This window comes from Hylaeus anthracinus, unplaced genomic scaffold, assembly GCF_026225885.1.
Source record: "Hylaeus anthracinus isolate JK02 unplaced genomic scaffold, UHH_iyHylAnth1.0_haploid 0, whole genome shotgun sequence".
Taxonomy (NCBI): Eukaryota; Metazoa; Arthropoda; class Insecta; order Hymenoptera; family Colletidae; genus Hylaeus; species Hylaeus anthracinus.
Genome location: NW_026533254.1, coordinates 12562391 through 12579553, shown reverse-complemented (window position 1 = coordinate 12579553; position 17163 = coordinate 12562391). Strand labels below are relative to the sequence as shown.

Genomic DNA, 17163 nt, shown 5'->3' with positions numbered 1-17163 from the left:
GCATACAACCCGTTAACGGTATACGACATGATCTCGCTTAAGCGCTCCACAAAACGCGCGACACTCTCGACAAATTAATCGACACTTTTTTCTTTGTTTAAATCGCTCTATTCATGTCGTATGTCCTTTCCATATAAACGATTACCACGAAATTCCTCGAGGAAAAGAAAACTCTGACGTGAGGAAGGCAGCGGCGACAGTTCTTGATCGTGCATACACGTATATATTATATATCACAGTAAAAAAATACTGTGGAAAATATAGTATAATAAATATTCTTAATAAAAAAGAAACGGAAGTTTCCTTTCTCACGTTTACAATATGTTTGTTTGTTTTTTTTTTGTCGTGTTTTCCATTTTTTTTTTCAACCCTTTTTTTTATTTTATCAGATAGCTTATTGGCGATAGAGTACATCGATCCGAGAGTGATTTGAATCTAGTTCGCGCGTCGTTAATCGGTGGAGGTGTCATTTAAATGTCAACGACACATCCCCGTCGTTAAAATTATCGTATCAATTATATTACAGTCAGACTCCTTTCCCGCGTGATTGGGCTACTATCTACATTACAAGCCCAAATATTATTATTTACTAATAAATCGATTATAACGATAAGAAACGGTATCGTGATAAGAGCGTACTATACGATAAATAATCGAGATTCAATTAAACCTGAAAATTTCATCTCTCCCTACATAGTCGGAGAACGCGTGTTTCGATCACTGTCTCGGCTTCGCAATTTTTCGCGCTCTTCGTTTTTTTTTTTTTTTCATTTTTTATTTTATTTGAATTGTTCACGGTGTACCTTCAGCCGCTTCTCAATCAACGTTTTTCTTTGATACGTGTGTACGCGTACGTACGCGTTTTTATGTTTTTCTTTAGTTTCAATTGAAACGACACGTGACACACGTCCACGCACACGCGCGACGTTTCGCTTAGGCGCACCTGTGCGTGGGTGTGCCACGCGCGTCCCTCGAATGTGTTGTTCGTGTATACATATAAATATATATGTATATTTATCTATACGTGTATATTTTGTTATTCATATATTTATATTTATACGGTAGGCAACGATACGTAAAATATAGTTTGAACGGAAATCGAAATTTCGATTCGTTCGAAGGAAAAAACGTCTTCGTCGAATAGAAAAGGGGGAAATGTCGTACGCATTCTATTCTTCCTTCATTACGTAACGAGATCAAAATTTCACCTTTTAACGTATCTGATTTTTCATGAAATTCGTTGTCAAAATTTTCCACCTTTCTTTCATGTTTCCTTTCTTTCTTTTTTCTGGGGAGACGGTGTGTGTGTGTGTGTGTGTTTCTTTCACGAAAATTTCTCATTCTTTGATGGTCGTCGGGGCGCGGATAAGGGCGTGATAAAAACAACCGTTTAAGCCACGCAAAAATATTTCTTTCTTTTTTTTTTTTCTTTTCTTTGTTCTACTTGTTACTTTCCGTTACCGAGAACAATTTCTTTCAACCCCTATTTGATTTTTCTTTCTGCAGACAAAGGACATCCGGGAGAATCGTCGAGATCGACAGAGAGCGGACAGACTTGCTTCCGAAGACCTTTTAATCTTTTTTTCTTTTTTAACACTTTCCTTACAATAATCGTAACCTCATGATGTTACGTTTGGTTTTACTTCGCTTTTCTCTACGTCTACGAATTCTCGAGAAAACCGACATTAACCCTTTGAGTGCTACGAACGCATAAGCGCGTCCACAGAGACCTACCTGCGTGGACAACGAAATACTTTTTCATGTTGTTTGTCATCAAGTCCGAATGTGGATATTCGTTAATTTTTACGTTAGGATATGTTTCACATTTTAACGTTTTCAATAAAGTAACGATAATGTTTGGAAAGAAGGGTGTCCACGTGGATAACTTTGGCCAAGAGTATTTGAGCACTCAAAGGTTCAAATTGTGCATTACGTTGTTAAAAGAAAAACAAAAACAAAAGAGAGAACACGAGAAACTTGCGACGATACTCCGAGGCACCCTTTCGTTCTTACAAATATATATATATATATAAATTCACATACATCTATATATATATATTTATATGTACGTAATGTAAAAAGCCGTTTCGTTAAGATTATACTGAGATTTCAGAATCGAAGTGACGGAAAAAATTGTAACAATAAAAGTGTTAACAGTATTAATACAGAATTCGACTGTTCGTACAGGCGAGAGACCTTTCTCCAAGGTACGTTTGGGGACGCCCCTACTACATCGTATAGTACATAATAGCGTTAAAAATAATAATAAAAATAATGTTAATAGCAAAGTAGGCGTGTGTAAAAGTTCCAAGATTCTTTCGAATTCCGAAGTGACGTGGAAACAAGGGGGAACGTAAACTCGCTTGCGCTTTTCAAAACTCGAGAATAAAAAAAATGGTAAACGCAAGTTCGAAATTTTATCGGTTTTATACGAAGAAGTTATATACGGTATACATAGCAAATCAGAGTTCATAGCTTTGTCTCTCATTGATACTTGATTATTCGTCGATAAGATTATTGTTATTACGTGTGCGCAGGAGTCTTGCTGCGTTCTAATGGGGTCGTGAATTCCTGTAAATTCTTTTCTTATTTTTTTACGGGGGGGAGTGAGTCGACCGGAAACGTCAGTGGTCGAAGCATTTCACGCGACCAATTCCATATCTTCTTAGTTTTTAATAATATCCGAACTTCGTGATGTCGGATGATATACGCGTTTTTATTCAGTTTAGATCGGTATACAAGTGTATCGTTATCTTTCAAGTACCATATGCAAAGGTTTCGTTTTCAGTTAGACACACACTCCTAAAAAAAAAAAAAGAAAAAGGTTTCGAGTTTCCCCTTAATTTCTCAGGCATTTCGTGTTAAGGCAATCAGTATAATCTTTTTTTTTTTCTTTTTTTTTCCCCTCTTTCTTTACATTGTTAATTCCCTAAGTTTTAGGTACTCGTCGCTAATTTACACACCGCAAAGTACAGGACACGAATGATCGTTCGTTCGACCATTCCAACGAGAAAGGTGCGTATGGTTAAGCGGATACGTTCGAGAGGGTATACGGTGAGAATCAAACGAAAAAGAAAATCCGTGAGAACGAGTGAAAAAAAAAACGAAACGATCTCGTCTCTTTAAACACCTTTGGTTATTCGTAACGTTATTATTATAAATTCGATTGCTGATTTCGTTATCAGTGAAAGCCAGAACACGCGAGCGTTAAGACGATTGAAAAAGGAAAAAAAAAGAAAAAGAAAAGAAAAAGTCACACGCTACATATTTCATATAATTTTTTATCAGTTTATATGTATATGTATATGTATATGTATATATGTATATATATATATATATATATATATAAAATTATATATATATACATATATATATAAAATTATATATATATATACATATATATATATATATAATTTTACTTTGTTTTTTTTTAATCATACACGTTTTGCAGATACACCCACAAATTAATTCAACGTTAAGATGAGAAAGTAATATAAAGGAAATTAATTACAATACGAAATGCACACAAATGATAAGCGAGAAATCTGTGCAAAAATTAATTAAAAAAAAAAAAAAAGAGAGAGAGAGAGAGAGAAGAAGAAGAAGATGGGAGGGTTGAGGAGGCGGAGAAGTAATTGAGACATGCTTGTTACTCGTTTCAACAAGCACTTTCTACTTTCGGTAGAATCTTCGCGAATTACACGTGCGTCATACGCACGTACTCCAAATGGATCGTTCTCGGTATTCTTTTACCGCAACATACAAATTAACGAACATCCCTTGTGTCGTGAGTTTCTCGATTCGACTGTTCTTTTGGTGTAATTATTGCACGTAGCAAAATCAAATAAAAGCGTCCATTATCGAAAAAAGGAACAAAACACACGTACAAGCATTTGTCTTGTATCGTACCATAAAATGGAGGCGATTAGATTAATGAACGATTATCGATGAAAAACAGAGAATATGTAAGTTCGACAGTGCGTTTACACGTAAGAATCGAAAACACCGACAGAAATGAGGACCCTAATAAATACATTAATTAAATACAATTTCATTTTCACAGAGAAAGCCACAGTTTGATCAACACGTTAAAGCTCAGTCTAATCCCTCCATTTTAGAAGATCAATTTCTAAACAGCTGTAACATGCAAAGGAATGGCTCGCCAACCTGATATTTACGATTATTCATTCTGTGACACCTATCCGAAACGATTCGATTAATTAAAATTGCTTGTACCGTTGTCTACAGAATTTCTTGTTCATAACAAAGCATCTATGTACATGTAATTTACGCGATTCCGCAAAGCATGAGAATGATTTTATCGTTACGCAAATTTAAAAAAATTTAATCAATCGCTGCCGTGAAACATTCCATCCGAACGGATCGTGGCCGGCAACGGTAGATTTGTAATTTTGTATAAAACGTATTCGTATCTTAAAAATAGAGAATATATTAGCAGCTGAGCGTTCGAAAATCTACACAGTGAGACGAAAAATAAACATGGTGCGTATGACGGGCGTTGTTTTGTTTTGTTTTTTTCTCTTCTTAAACTGTCCGAGTTTCACGTGGGATTTGAACGAAATATATATTTTTTGGTATCGTTTACCTCAACTGATCGATTGAAACGTTTAACTCTGTTCTAACGTTGCCCAATACAGTCACCAGATATAATTAATTCGATATGGAAGAACGTGGCAAGACTCACTGAGGAGCGTGTACGAGAAATGTATATGACTGCAAAAAGTGAGTTATGTACATTATTTGCATGTGTCGGCGAATCAGCCCTTGCCCTTGTTCCATGTCACATAACGACAAAAGATGGCGAGATTAAGAGTTTAAAAAGTGATAAGATAAGGAGGGTGAGGAGGAGGGCATTCGAATAATTATTAATATATAATATTATAATAATAACAATAATGATGAGGTGTTCTAAACAGTGCTAGGACTAGTGCTAGAGGGTCCTGTGAGGAATCAGGGTAGGTGGGTACGGGCTAAGGAGGGGTTAGTGTGGAGGCGGAGGTTCCGTAGATTGATTTCGGCCATCTACAGCCCTAACCGGCTTCCTACGTGAAGGACCTGTTACTCCAACTGGACCAACTCCACCTCTAAGGTACGCTGGTGCCGGGGTTGCTATCGGTTCTCTGATAGTTCTACTAATTGGTAGCGGTAGTGGTTGCTGCAGTACCTATGTAACAGGATTACAAATACCGGATTATATTCCTCGAACTCCTGTTTCCTTCAAAGTCAGTGTTTTCCAAACTGTGGGAGGATGCACCTTCCAATCCAAGGCAGACGGAAACGAAACTTTTGCATATAGAAACACGTGGATAAATATTAATAAGGGAGACAATGTTTCAGTCTTAAACAAGCCTTTATTTACGTATCGATCATCTGATTTGAAATCTTCAGAGTGTTAACAGGAAAGTAAATCTATGGATGAAACAGTAGTCGTAGGATTATAGACAACAGTACATTTGGAACAGAGGACATTCAATTAAAATTCTGTTATTTCGTAAAGCTTACCTACCATTGACATCGTTGTAGAAAATCGAACCGGTGAAAATAAAAAATCTGAAGGATATAATCCACAGTGTGCACGTCACCAACGATACATGGGTAAATCAATCTGTTTTCTTAGTTCTTGAGTCTTTTAACTATATTGTAATTTTTCTGTTACAATTAAATTAGCTAAAAAAACTATATTCAATACGAATAAAGCAATAACATTTATTACATATTATTATTATACATATTATTTAATAGTCATACATCAATCCTAGTGGGTTTTTTACATATATATTAGTTATCAATTTCAGTTAATCATAGTTTCGTAAATATTTACTCTTAATCTTCGACGTTTTCTATTTTTCCTCAGTTATATTTCATTGTAAACGTTACAACAATAGTTGTCCAGCATTGTCCACAATTCTATGACTACTGTCTCTCTGTTTCATTTTGCATACAAGCATCTCTACTATCTTTCTATATAAATACATTTATCATTTTAAATACTTCACTTACTCTCATTTACTTAATGCACTCATTCTGATGTTTTTATTCGAAAAGATTACATAAATATATTACTCAGATTTTTGCGACTTTTTCTTTTATATCACATTATTTGCAGTATGCAGTGTAGTAAATATTACCTATTTATTAATACGAGAGTTTTGCAAGCATGTAACGTGACCAGAGGTTATCTTTAAATTAATTTGTATATTCAATAAGTAGAAAATTCAATCGATCAAAATCAATAAAAACAACTCATTTTGTATGAATTAAAATAAACATAACAACAAATATTTTGTCCATATATCTCATGCATAGAAGGTTCCCTTTATTTCCTAACGAGGGCGCTTTTTCCAAAAAGTTTGGAAACCACTGCTTTAAGTAGCCTTCAACTGTCCGTAATTATGTGCTCAATTAATTCATACATACTTACCAGTGGCTGAGGTAATACACTATGCATCAGTGTTTGAACCATAGGTGTATTCTGTGATGCGAGGCTATTCGAGTTTGGGGGCAATCCTTGACTTTGTAGACCCGTCCCCACACTACCTGCAGCTGCCTGAACAGTATGCGGCTGTTGCGTAGAAGTTTGCGTTACATGTTTACTCGTCGCTTGATCCCTTTTTGCTTCTTGAGTTAAACTTAATTTCTTTGTCGAAACCGTGGAAGTATTAGCATTTGGTGTTTCAGGACTGGTTGTGGCAGTAGTCGCACTCGACACTGGTGTTTGCGCTGCAGATTGCTGCTGTATTAACTCCGGCAATGTTTGAGAGAGAGTTCCGACGATAAGTTCGCGTGTAAAGAGGCTCCTATTCGCACTTTCGCGTTCAATGTTTTGCAACTGTGAGTCAGATAGAGTAGTCGTGATGCATCTATAAAAAGAAAAGAAACGTTATGAGTAAAGATAACCTCGCCGTTTTATGAACATTAAGAAAAGCTATATGTCTGTTTTACTCTCAAGGGGATCATATTAAAATATAGCTTTTGGCAGCTGGCACATTGACCATTTCAGACAAAGAACTAGCATATATATAATATATCGGAATTGTTTACGTGTATATAGCGACGCTCAATGAATGATGTTGAAGCGAACGCTTGAAAGAATTTTTGCCCAGATTTAGATATATCGTTAAATTTTGCAATACGAACATATAACATACCTTGGCAACAGAAACATATAGTTCTGCGAATTGGTGGATGATGCGCCGGACGGGTTGGCCACACTGGCTGCATTATTGTTACTACTCGTACTATTTGTTACCACGCTGGTCATAGTACTAGAATGACCACCTCCACTAGTACCTCCTCCGCCGCTTACAGAACCGATAGGCTGAGTCTGCCTCCTAGGTAACCGCTCCAATTGTTGCCTAGCAGCCTGAAAACATACTTTCATAGTACTATGCGTCCTAACTTCATTTTACTATTAATCTTTTACTCAGAATGAAATTTTTTGAAAATCTCAAATTATTCTTACTCTAACTTGTTGTCGCTCCAATTGTAGCTGCATTTGCAATTGTTGTAATTGTGATGGCGTTGATGCACTCTGACCAGTTCCTGCACCACTTCTACGAACACCGGATAATTGAGAGAGTAATTCTGCAATTGAATCTATACCATCTCGACTACTTGGACTCAATCCCCCGGACGAACTGAAATGCATATTGGACCTGCAGGTCCAATGACACGCCAATGAACATTATCTAAGATGAGATGACAATGATAAACTGAAGCCGAAATCTTACTCCTTTTAAAAATGCTCTGAGACAAAATGTACTTTTCATTGCAAGGAAAAGCATGTAGCGTTATCCACATATGATTACTAAGTGATATTTTAATAAACGATAAGTAATGGTTTGGATTATTAAACGTTATAGTACAAGTACAAAAAGAATGTTATTCGATAAAATTACATGCATTCAAGTATAAACTCCAAAGTACATATCCAATGAATCAATTCAAATAAACGATAAATGTACTTATACCTAAAAATACAGTACTCTACTTCCAGAATATACTGTAATACCTACTTTAAATTTAATTTATAATGTACGTCGGCATACATACCTGCGAGGTCGTGGCCCACCAATCGGGGCTCTAGCCGCATTTGGTACCCGTCTAGCATTATGTCTACTTGAAGATGGTTCATCCAGAAAAGAGATCAGATCTCTTGGTCCACTACGATGCTCCAAACTCAAGTGCCCTCCAAAATCGTCGGTCACATTATTAGGTTCTCCTCCTGGGATAGATGCACATACTGGACAAACCTATAATGAAATTATAAACAAAAATTTCCTTGATAATATTATAAACGCTCGACGGGACAAAATACTTTGATATACGTACGACTTCAAAAGAAGTGTCTGGGTGATCTGTGGCTACATGTTCTTGTAATGTGGCCTCGGTAAAACCCATTCTTGTACAGTAAGGACAAGTTAAAGATTGTGGTTGCTCTATACTCACTCCCTCTCCACCATAATATAATTCTATCAATTAATAAACAAGAGAATTTATTATTGCAACTACATCGTATTTAAAGTGATTGTCACAGAAAAAATATGATAATTATCTTACCAAAGTCAGATCTAGTAAGTATACACTGCATAGGGTGATCAGTGACATGCCTTGTAGTATTGGCACCCCCCTCGTAGCAGCTGGCACACAAATCATAATCGTAGCACACGAGGCACTTGTATCTGCGACCCCGAAAATGCCCCTTTAAGCAGGAGTCACAACTTACCCCTGGAATAAACATAGTCATACATTAATACTTCACAAATAATTACTACTTTATAATAAGAAAAGTGGGTTGAACATATTACCAAACCCACAAGTTTCAGAAAACATTTATGCACAATACTATATATAGTACCTGATAAATAAAGGAAAAACACTGCACAATGTATATATTCAGAATAAGAGCTTGGAAAGAAAAATACAGTGGTTCCTACAAAAGATATTTATATATACCTTGTACATACATATGTGTGCACTAACCTTGAACCAAATCTATAAAAAGTAACTTGCTTAAGTCTACTTTTAAATCTGTCTGCAAATACAAACAATCCTTATAACAAAGACTGTTCCATATTTCCATAAAAATACATACACAATTCTATGAGTATTAATGATGAAATGATGATAAACAAGCAATACAACACAACTATATAGAAATAAACAATCAAAGTGTGCACAGCAAATAATTTCTGATAATCAAGCATAATGTTAAAAGCCTAACCTTTATTTTTTACAAGAAAAATGATTATATTTGAGATTGGATTAATGTTACCTTTGCAATACTACGTAATATTGTGTATTCCTCTACTGTTTACTATAACTCACATTTTTTGTACACAATGCATGTATACAAGTAGCAAAATAATATTTACCAATACATCTATAACTTATGTATACAACACCTAAAATACATCAAAATAAAAGCAGTATTGCTTTTTTCTAATATCTGTCATAAGGATCAATATATCTATACAGATATACTCACAAACAGTTTTGAACTTTAATACAATAATTGTAATTTCAATTATGTAACATGCATAGATATAATGTGAATGTAAAAAACCATGTAGATTAATTTTATGAACATGTCAGACTACAGTTATTTAGACTTTCCTAATAATATTCTAACGTTCAAACTACAAAATCCAGCACACCGTGTTGTTTAATATTAAAATTATGTTATTACAATACAATAAACAAAGTTGGAGTATCCGAAAATTAGAGCTAAAATTGAGAAAAAATCAAAGAAAAAACTAACTCGAGGACAAAGAGCAAGAGGAATACGGTCCAATATGTTTTACATGCCTAACATTATCAGAAAGAGAAGGGAATTAAACAAGAAAACTAATTTCAAAGGAGTCAGCTGGTAGAGCATTCTGACAGCTGGTCAAAAAATATTTTCTCTTAATTTCATTCGTCTCGCTAGAATTGGGTATCAAAATCTGATGACATTGCAAAAAAAATCCACTGAAATCATCAAAGAAGAACATTGCAAATTCACAGAAATTGGAGTAATTTTTTATAAGTGCTGCCATCTGGCCTCTGACATTAGACCCTTTGGCACAGGGCTCGCAAGAAATCTCTTACGAAAATTCTCATGCCTCGGAAATTTCGTAACCTCGATGAACGTATCTGCGTAGACTTTCTACGTGCACTTCCGAATCCCGATAATCCGAGAATCGTACCATCGATGATAAAATAAATTTAGCAAATGCAAATTCGTGGCTGACTTGCTAGCCGAGAACAGCACACACGTACGTACCTTCATGTCGACTCATTTTCCGTTTAAAATCTCATATACGCCGATAGCGCGGGGTCTCGCGATCGAACAGTTTACAAAATACGATTGTTGCTCGCCACTGCGTTAGCTCTTCACGTCGCTCAGTGCAGCAGACACGATGGGAAAAACATTAATCGTCAAACAAAAAATTTTTCGTTAGAATTTCCAGCGAAAACCTAACCCAACTAGGCTACCGTGACGTCATACTAGACCTACGCTCCCGGAGAACGTTGCGGGCAGGGTCTCTGTCATTGCAACGTTGCCATCTCCTTCGTAAACATCCGCGGGAAATTCAAATCTTATCGAGCACAATCGTTGGTCGCACGTTTATTATTATGCAAACTGAAGTAATTATTTAGGAAATTTCATTAAAGAAAATATTTTACGAGTAAGACAAGCGATTATTAAGACATATTCAGAGTTTAAGTGAAATTGAAAGAAAAAGGTAACTTCGAAATGGATGTTGAAAACTATACTAGAATTGACAATACTTACTACTCCTAAAATACAAGGTGTCCCAAAAATGTTGTAACACCTTGAAAGAGGTGGTTCGGGAGGTGATTTGAAACAACTTTTTCCTTAGCGAAAATGTTGTCTGAGTCTTCGTTGAGGAGATATTCACGGAAAACACTGACCAATCAGAGCGCGCGTATACCGTTGGAGCGGCCATGGTAGCAAAGGCTACGTGCTAAGCGGCTGCGTCAATTGTCCTTCGATGCACGTTGAGTCACTTGTTCGCATACAAGCGCGGCCGCTTAGCTCGTAGCCTTCGCTACCACGGCCGCTCCAACGGTATAAGCGCGCTCTGATTGGTCAGTGTTTTCCGTTAATATCTCCTCAACGAAGCCTCGGACAACATTTTCGCTAAGGAAAAAGTTGTTTCAAATCACCTCCCGAACCACCTCTTTCAAGGTGTTACAACATTTTTGGGACACCCTGAATACAATTTGGCTATTTCTAAAAAACATACACATATTTACCATTATTATTCATGATCGAGGAAAGACAAATGTGAGATAAATTAATAAATTTCACAGTTAGTATCGAATTAACGAATACTTAATTTCTGTGTACTTTATAAAAGAGGTATTTCTTTTATAAATTTTTTATCAATGTTTATCGTGGACAGTACCAGCTACTCGATTGACAATCTATTTTCATAGTTTGTGCCGAAATCTGGCAATCTGGCACTCCTTTTACGAACTTTTCCGAGAGTTTCTCGTACGATCTCGTACGACTTCGTATTCTTTCGTACATAATCGCAAACTCCCGAAACCTATTTCACGAAGTAGCTTCATTTATCGAACAATGGCGTCGGCATTCGGACGTGTTATTGTATATGGTGGCAAGGGTGCTTTAGGCACCGCTTGTGTTTCGAAATTTAAATCAGAAAATTGGGTAAGTGAACAACACGAGAAGTTATAATAAAACTGAAAAATTCGAAAAATCGTTTCATTAGCAACGGCCGCATTACTTCTTAAGAAAAGTTCGGGCTGTTCCTTACTATACCAGTGACTGTTGACTGGAAAAATACTGACAACTAGTTTTTTTCCAACTAAAACCAAACTATAGAACATTTCTATATTGATAAATAATTAAGTTTTTATATTTACTGTTAATTAATTCCAGTTACTGTTAAGTGAGTGTATATGAAAACACGTTATCATTGCGCAAGACTTATCTTAAAACATACGTCAAAATGATGTTTGTAAACAATTTAATCCTTTTCTTCGATAATTTCATATATTGACTGTAAAATGTGATATAATAAGAAGGAGGCAAAATATTTCTTAATGTATTTTGTTATTCAAACTTTTGCGGTTTTATAACACGTTTTAATCGATCTACAGAAATTTCGCGCGCTATTTGAATATTATCGAATACAATATTTTTTTTTTACCAATAATGATTATAACATGCATACATATATTATTTGTCTGATGTATTGTAATTTATATATTGTTCTTATTTTCATAATGTGAATCATTACTTTGATAAATATAATAATTTATTATCGTATAAATAATATATATTTAAACAATTAAATTGCAATACTGCGCATAATACTGCAATAATATTTGTCTCCAAAAGGAAGGCAAGGATTGCTAAGTAAAATATAGGAAAGTTACATCAAGGCCATAACTACTGAAATAGAGCCTTTCACAATGTATCACAGCTTATCCTTCATTAATAATGCAAAAACTTGAAATTCTTGTGTATCTAAGATCCTAAAAATTGCTTTTCATCATAAAGAGTAATATTATTTTCTACACTATAAAATAATTGCATATTTTTATATAATTATAATTATTTTGTATACAACTAAGATTCTTTTAAATAACAAAATTGATTACATATTTGTAATACTAATATATCACTTATATAATTGTAGTGGGTTGGTTGCATTGATATGAAACCAAACGAACAAGCTGATGTAAATGTAATCGTGAAACCTGAAAACAACTGGCAAGAACAGGTATTTTTACATATCGTTATATCAGTGGAAATAAGGAAATATATTTGTATATAAAATTATGTTTTTATACGTTATCTAGGCAGTTGATATTTTACAAGAAATTACAAATATTTTGAATGGGGATAAAGTAGATGGAGTGATTTGTGTGGCTGGTGGATGGGCTGGTGGAAATGCTGCCAACAAAGATTTTATTAAAAATAGCGAACTCATGTGGAAGCAGAGTGTATGGAGTTCAACCATTGCTGGTAGTATTGCTGCACATCACTTGAAGGAGGGTGGATTTCTATCATTAACTGGTGCAAAAGCAGCATTGGAGGATACTCCAGGTAAAAAAATCTTATTTGGTACATTATATTATTCTTTTCACTTGAGTATAAATGATACCATTTTATTAAAATAGGTATGATTGGCTATGGAATGGCTAAAGCTGCAGTTCATCAACTTACAAAGTCCTTAGCAGCCAAAGAAAGTGGTCTTCCAAAAGATTCTTTAGTCAGTGCTATTCTACCCATTACTTTGGATACACCTATGAACAGAAAATGGATGCCTAAGGCTGATACATCTACTTGGACTTCTCTTGAATTTGTAGCAGAGTAAATAATTTCTTTTACCTCTATTTCGTGTTGCTCTTTTATGTTATAAATTAAATAATAATATGTTATAAATTTTCACATTTTATTTGACAGCCTCTTCTGGAAGTGGTCTCAAGGTCAAGATCGTCCTGTTACCGGTAGCCTTGTGCAGCTAATTACCAAAAATAACAAAACAGAATTGATTACTGCTTAAAAAAAGAAAACTGGATCTTTGGGAACAAGAACTTCTGGGTGCTTCCATGACAATATACACATACCTATTGTAAATGTTTCATGTTCGATGTTGCCTCTTAATAATTTAATCTTACATTTTTTAAGCATTTATATTTTATGTTATATATATATTAAAACAATTTAATACTATAAATATGTAAGGATATTTTTGTCATAATATTTACATCAGTACGGTATTTATTTCAGTATGACATATCTGCAACAATGAAAGTATATAACAGGAAGAAACTATTTTTTTAAAGATTTTATATATGGTTTTGTGTTTTTCTTTATACAGATATATATTTTGTATAGTAAAATAATAAATACTCTTACATTCCAGAACCTTTTTATGTTTATATTAAATAGGAGAATGAAGTAATGAAAGCTAATATTAATTTTGTTAATTATTGTTGTTAAAAGATGTTAACAAATAAAATAAAAAATGATACTTTAACGCACTACAATGTGGTTAATTATATATGTATATATACCTAATTATCAAACTTATATCATAAGACACAAAAGAAATAATTCTTGTATATTTTAAAAATAAAACCTAACAAATTATATTGTTCAACATAATTAAAAAATAAGTATCTCAAATGCAATTCACTTACTAAGTAACTCAAGTGCCAAGGTTACTGAATTGCCCGGATAGCTCAGTCGGTAGAGCATCAGACTTTTAATCTGAGGGTCCAGGGTTCGAGTCCCTGTTCGGGCGTTTTTTTTTTTCTACACAAATTAGTTATATATTAATCAATTTAAACATATATAATACGAGCTTGATTTAACACGTCCAAAAATTGTAATACTAAGTTTGAAAAAATGTATTGAGATCTGAAATTGCAATTTAACATGTAAAGAATTTTATTTGAAATGTACACAGTGGAAAGTATATGTTTAACATCTATTACAGATTCTAAATTTACGTAATGAACATTTTATTCAGTAAATAAGTAGACATTAATTTATTAATAATGACCAAGTAGACTAACAGTGAAGAAACAATCCTTTTTATGTTTTCACATTGATAAGATCATCCAGGAACTTGGCTTCATCTGAAACAGGAAAATACATATTTATGATATAAAATTACATTTAGTAAATATATCTTGAGGACTAAGTGTTTTACCTATCATTCGTTGTTTCTTCTCTGCTGCAAGTTTTGCATCTCGCATAGGTTTCTCTCTCAGTGCTTTCTCACGAAGAGCTTCTTCTTTTTTACTGAATCTATTATGATGATAAGCTCCATAAACAACTCCAGCTAACAAAAGAGTCCATCGACTAAACTGTACAAAACATTATTATTAAAAACAAGTAAATGAATATTATTAGTACAATATATCTAAAGTATTCCTTAACTTAATAGAAGCAATTGAATATAGTACAGATGAAAACATAAAGAAATATATAAAATCTTTACCGACACTATTTTATGTTCAATTATTTTAACAAAATGTATTATTTAAGTAACACTTGTTTAGGGTTTAATTCATCAAAAAGGTTAGAAAATAACATACAAATTTATCACAGACAATGTATCTTTAAACCTACAAGTTGGATACAAAAAACAGAAATACATTTTACAGTTGTTTCGACGAATAACAATTTAAAATCATTTCACTAAATTCCATAAAAATTATGTAATATAATCAGCTTGAAAAGTACTTGCACTAAAACCCAACTGTTACCGTAATAGAATAAAGCTAGAATAACAGGTTTCTTCGTGAAAATCATTCGAGACAGAGTTCAAACACAGTATTTTGAGATTGCAAAATTAATTAACAAATGACGATACTCACTTTAATTAGTGGAGATACCCTTAAAGGTTTCGGAGTTGCCTCGACAGACGACATTTTGCAAATGCAGTAGGACATAAGAGCACCATCTGTAACTCTTGTCAGTACACAGATTGGCTTCGAGCATTGCCGCGCATTTTTAAAAATTAAAATATGATAATTTAACATAGCAAGTAAAAAACGTATTAAATTTGGTTTATAAGTTAAATCGATTCTTATAATTTTAGAAAAAAAAAAATCAGCAGAATCAATCAAAGCTCTAGATTCTTCAGATAAGCGTGTTGATTAGTGGACCGGCTGCACTTTACTTTGGCGGACCTAAAATTTTCAAGTTTCTTTTACATAATCCTGTAGATTTTGTCGAGAAAAATCCGGAAATGCTAGTTTCAAGGCGAGGAATCCACTAGTTCAGAAGTTATGAAAAGTGGCATTTTAGGGTATTTGACTGACACTTTCGACGCCCTATTGTCTTGTAGCCATACCCTGTCGGTAAAACAGATTCTCGGTGGTGGCGGACTACATTATGTACTACTTTTATATTTTTATGCCTATTATTGAAAACTGCCATATTTAGAATTAATAGAGTCGGTTTGGGCCTATTTTCTCGGGGAGGGAGTGTCCTCTTAGAGTACGAAATTCAACTTTTGAATTGTCTGACAAATACGGTAAAAAGGTTCACCTTTAACTGTTCATAACTTCTGAATCAGTGGATTCCTCGTCTGAAAACTAGCATTTTTGGATTTCGCTCGCCGAAATCTACAGGATTATGTAAGAAAAACTTGAAAATTTTAGGTCCGCCAAAGTAAAGTTTAATCAGTGGAGCCTCTGGTGCTAGTTTTAGAAAGCATCAACTGTAAATCTGAACACCTCTCAACGATACTCACAGTCATAGACTTTCGAGGGATCGGATAGTTCTCGGCAGTAAGCAAAATGGCGTCATTGTGGATGGTGATGTCGTTGACGGTTTCGTTATTTTTAACACCTTTTCTTATGTTTTTGCTTGCCATTATATTTTTGGCTTCTATTGGAAAGTCACTCGGCGTTAGAAGATTATACATAAAATTGTTGTTAGCACTTTTCGAGGTAAGACATCTATTAAACACAGATTGTAATTGTTGTGCTGTGCCGAACAATTTTCAAAATCGTGAATTGACTTGGCAATACTTGTATTATCAATGATATACTCTAAAGTTATGAATAGAATGGATATCGTCGTCGATATGTTCGTACGAGTCACATTCTTTCCTTATATATATTTTGGAATGAACTTGTCGACGTGAACACGTGTCTATTATAAAAATAGTTTCTCGAAAATGCGACACTTCTAAATTATATTCGAGAACTCTTTAGAATTCCACGTATATTCTTCGATTCAAACGTAGAGTTTCATTCAAGTTTCAACGCTCGCGCCAGAATTCAAATCGTTTCCCTGAATACATTTTTTTAGCGTTCAGGGTGTTTTGGTGTACTATGTTTACATATTGTTAATATTGTTTCATCGTCGTCTGTTTTGAAATGCCGTTCAATGAAATGCACCGTAATATTTACCCGAGTCGAAGTTAGCGTAGTACTTAATTAACGATCAACAAGTTGTACTACACTCTTCTCATTTAATTTCATCGCATTTATAGTTCACGTTCATAACTAATCGGTGACAGTAACGTAATCGTCGTTCTTACGAAATAAATGTTGAAAACGTTAAAAATGTTAACAAAACTGTCGTTGGACTTTTTTTTTTATATATTTTTGTAAAATATGATAATAAATCGAACGAGA

At 34.2% G+C, this 17163-nt stretch overlaps 4 protein-coding genes and 1 non-coding gene across 12 annotated transcripts in view; 3 read left to right on the top strand and 2 right to left on the bottom strand.

Moving 5' to 3' along the window:
• The window catches only part of LOC128896994 (dihydropteridine reductase), a 73014-nt gene extending 59084 nt beyond the window's left edge, over positions 1–13930 (top strand). Inside the window, exons 2-6 of one of the 3 annotated variants that reach the window (XM_054160628.1) lie at positions 11596–11701; positions 12696–12779; positions 12859–13105; positions 13180–13372; positions 13466–13930. In XM_054160628.1, the coding sequence (XP_054016603.1) occupies positions 11612–11701; positions 12696–12779; positions 12859–13105; positions 13180–13372; positions 13466–13565 (714 nt within the window). In that variant the 5' untranslated portion in view covers positions 11596–11611 and the 3' untranslated portion in view covers positions 13566–13930. Of the gene's footprint in view, positions 1–11577; positions 11702–12695; positions 12780–12858; positions 13106–13179; positions 13373–13465 lie in introns of those variants that run through there. The other 2 variants (XM_054160622.1, XM_054160614.1) reach the window with 2 other exon arrangements.
• Positions 3414–10517, bottom strand: LOC128896866 (E3 ubiquitin-protein ligase KCMF1-like). 3 transcript variants are annotated; one of them, XM_054160418.1, is made up of 8 exons: positions 10286–10517; positions 8581–8748; positions 8353–8492; positions 8074–8273; positions 7484–7658; positions 7170–7384; positions 6443–6881; positions 3414–5185 (listed from the first exon to the last, which is right to left on the bottom strand). In XM_054160418.1, the coding sequence occupies exons 1-8, from the start codon at positions 10299–10301 to the stop codon at positions 5003–5005; spliced, it is 1536 nt and encodes a 511-aa protein (XP_054016393.1). In that variant the 5' UTR covers positions 10302–10517; the 3' UTR covers positions 3414–5002. The 3 variants fall into 3 exon arrangements, with proteins under 3 accessions (XP_054016393.1, XP_054016402.1, XP_054016383.1); XM_054160427.1 differs by having other exon boundaries at positions 7484–7574; XM_054160408.1 differs by having other exon boundaries at positions 7484–7676; positions 10286–10516.
• A 306-nt stretch (positions 13931–14236) lies between the features above and the next one.
• Trnak-uuu (transfer RNA lysine (anticodon UUU)) lies at positions 14237–14309 on the top strand. The gene has a single exon. It is a non-coding gene; the product is annotated as a tRNA-Lys (tRNA).
• Positions 14310–14431: 122 nt separating this feature from the next.
• On the bottom strand, positions 14432–15523 carry LOC128897091 (ATP synthase subunit e, mitochondrial). Its single transcript, XM_054160779.1, has 3 exons — positions 15391–15523; positions 14721–14877; positions 14432–14646 (listed from the first exon to the last, which is right to left on the bottom strand). The coding sequence occupies exons 1-3, from the start codon at positions 15463–15465 to the stop codon at positions 14603–14605; spliced, it is 276 nt and encodes a 91-aa protein (XP_054016754.1). The 5' UTR covers positions 15466–15523; the 3' UTR covers positions 14432–14602.
• Positions 15524–16278: 755 nt separating this feature from the next.
• LOC128896853 (glycerol-3-phosphate acyltransferase 4) overlaps positions 16279–17163 on the top strand; it is an 11664-nt gene continuing 10779 nt past the window's right edge. For all 4 annotated transcript variants that reach the window (XM_054160393.1, XM_054160386.1, XM_054160376.1 and 1 more), the window contains exon 1: positions 16279–16470. In XM_054160393.1, the coding sequence (XP_054016368.1) occupies positions 16318–16470 (153 nt within the window). In that variant the 5' untranslated portion in view covers positions 16279–16317. The remainder of the gene's footprint in view (positions 16471–17163) is intronic.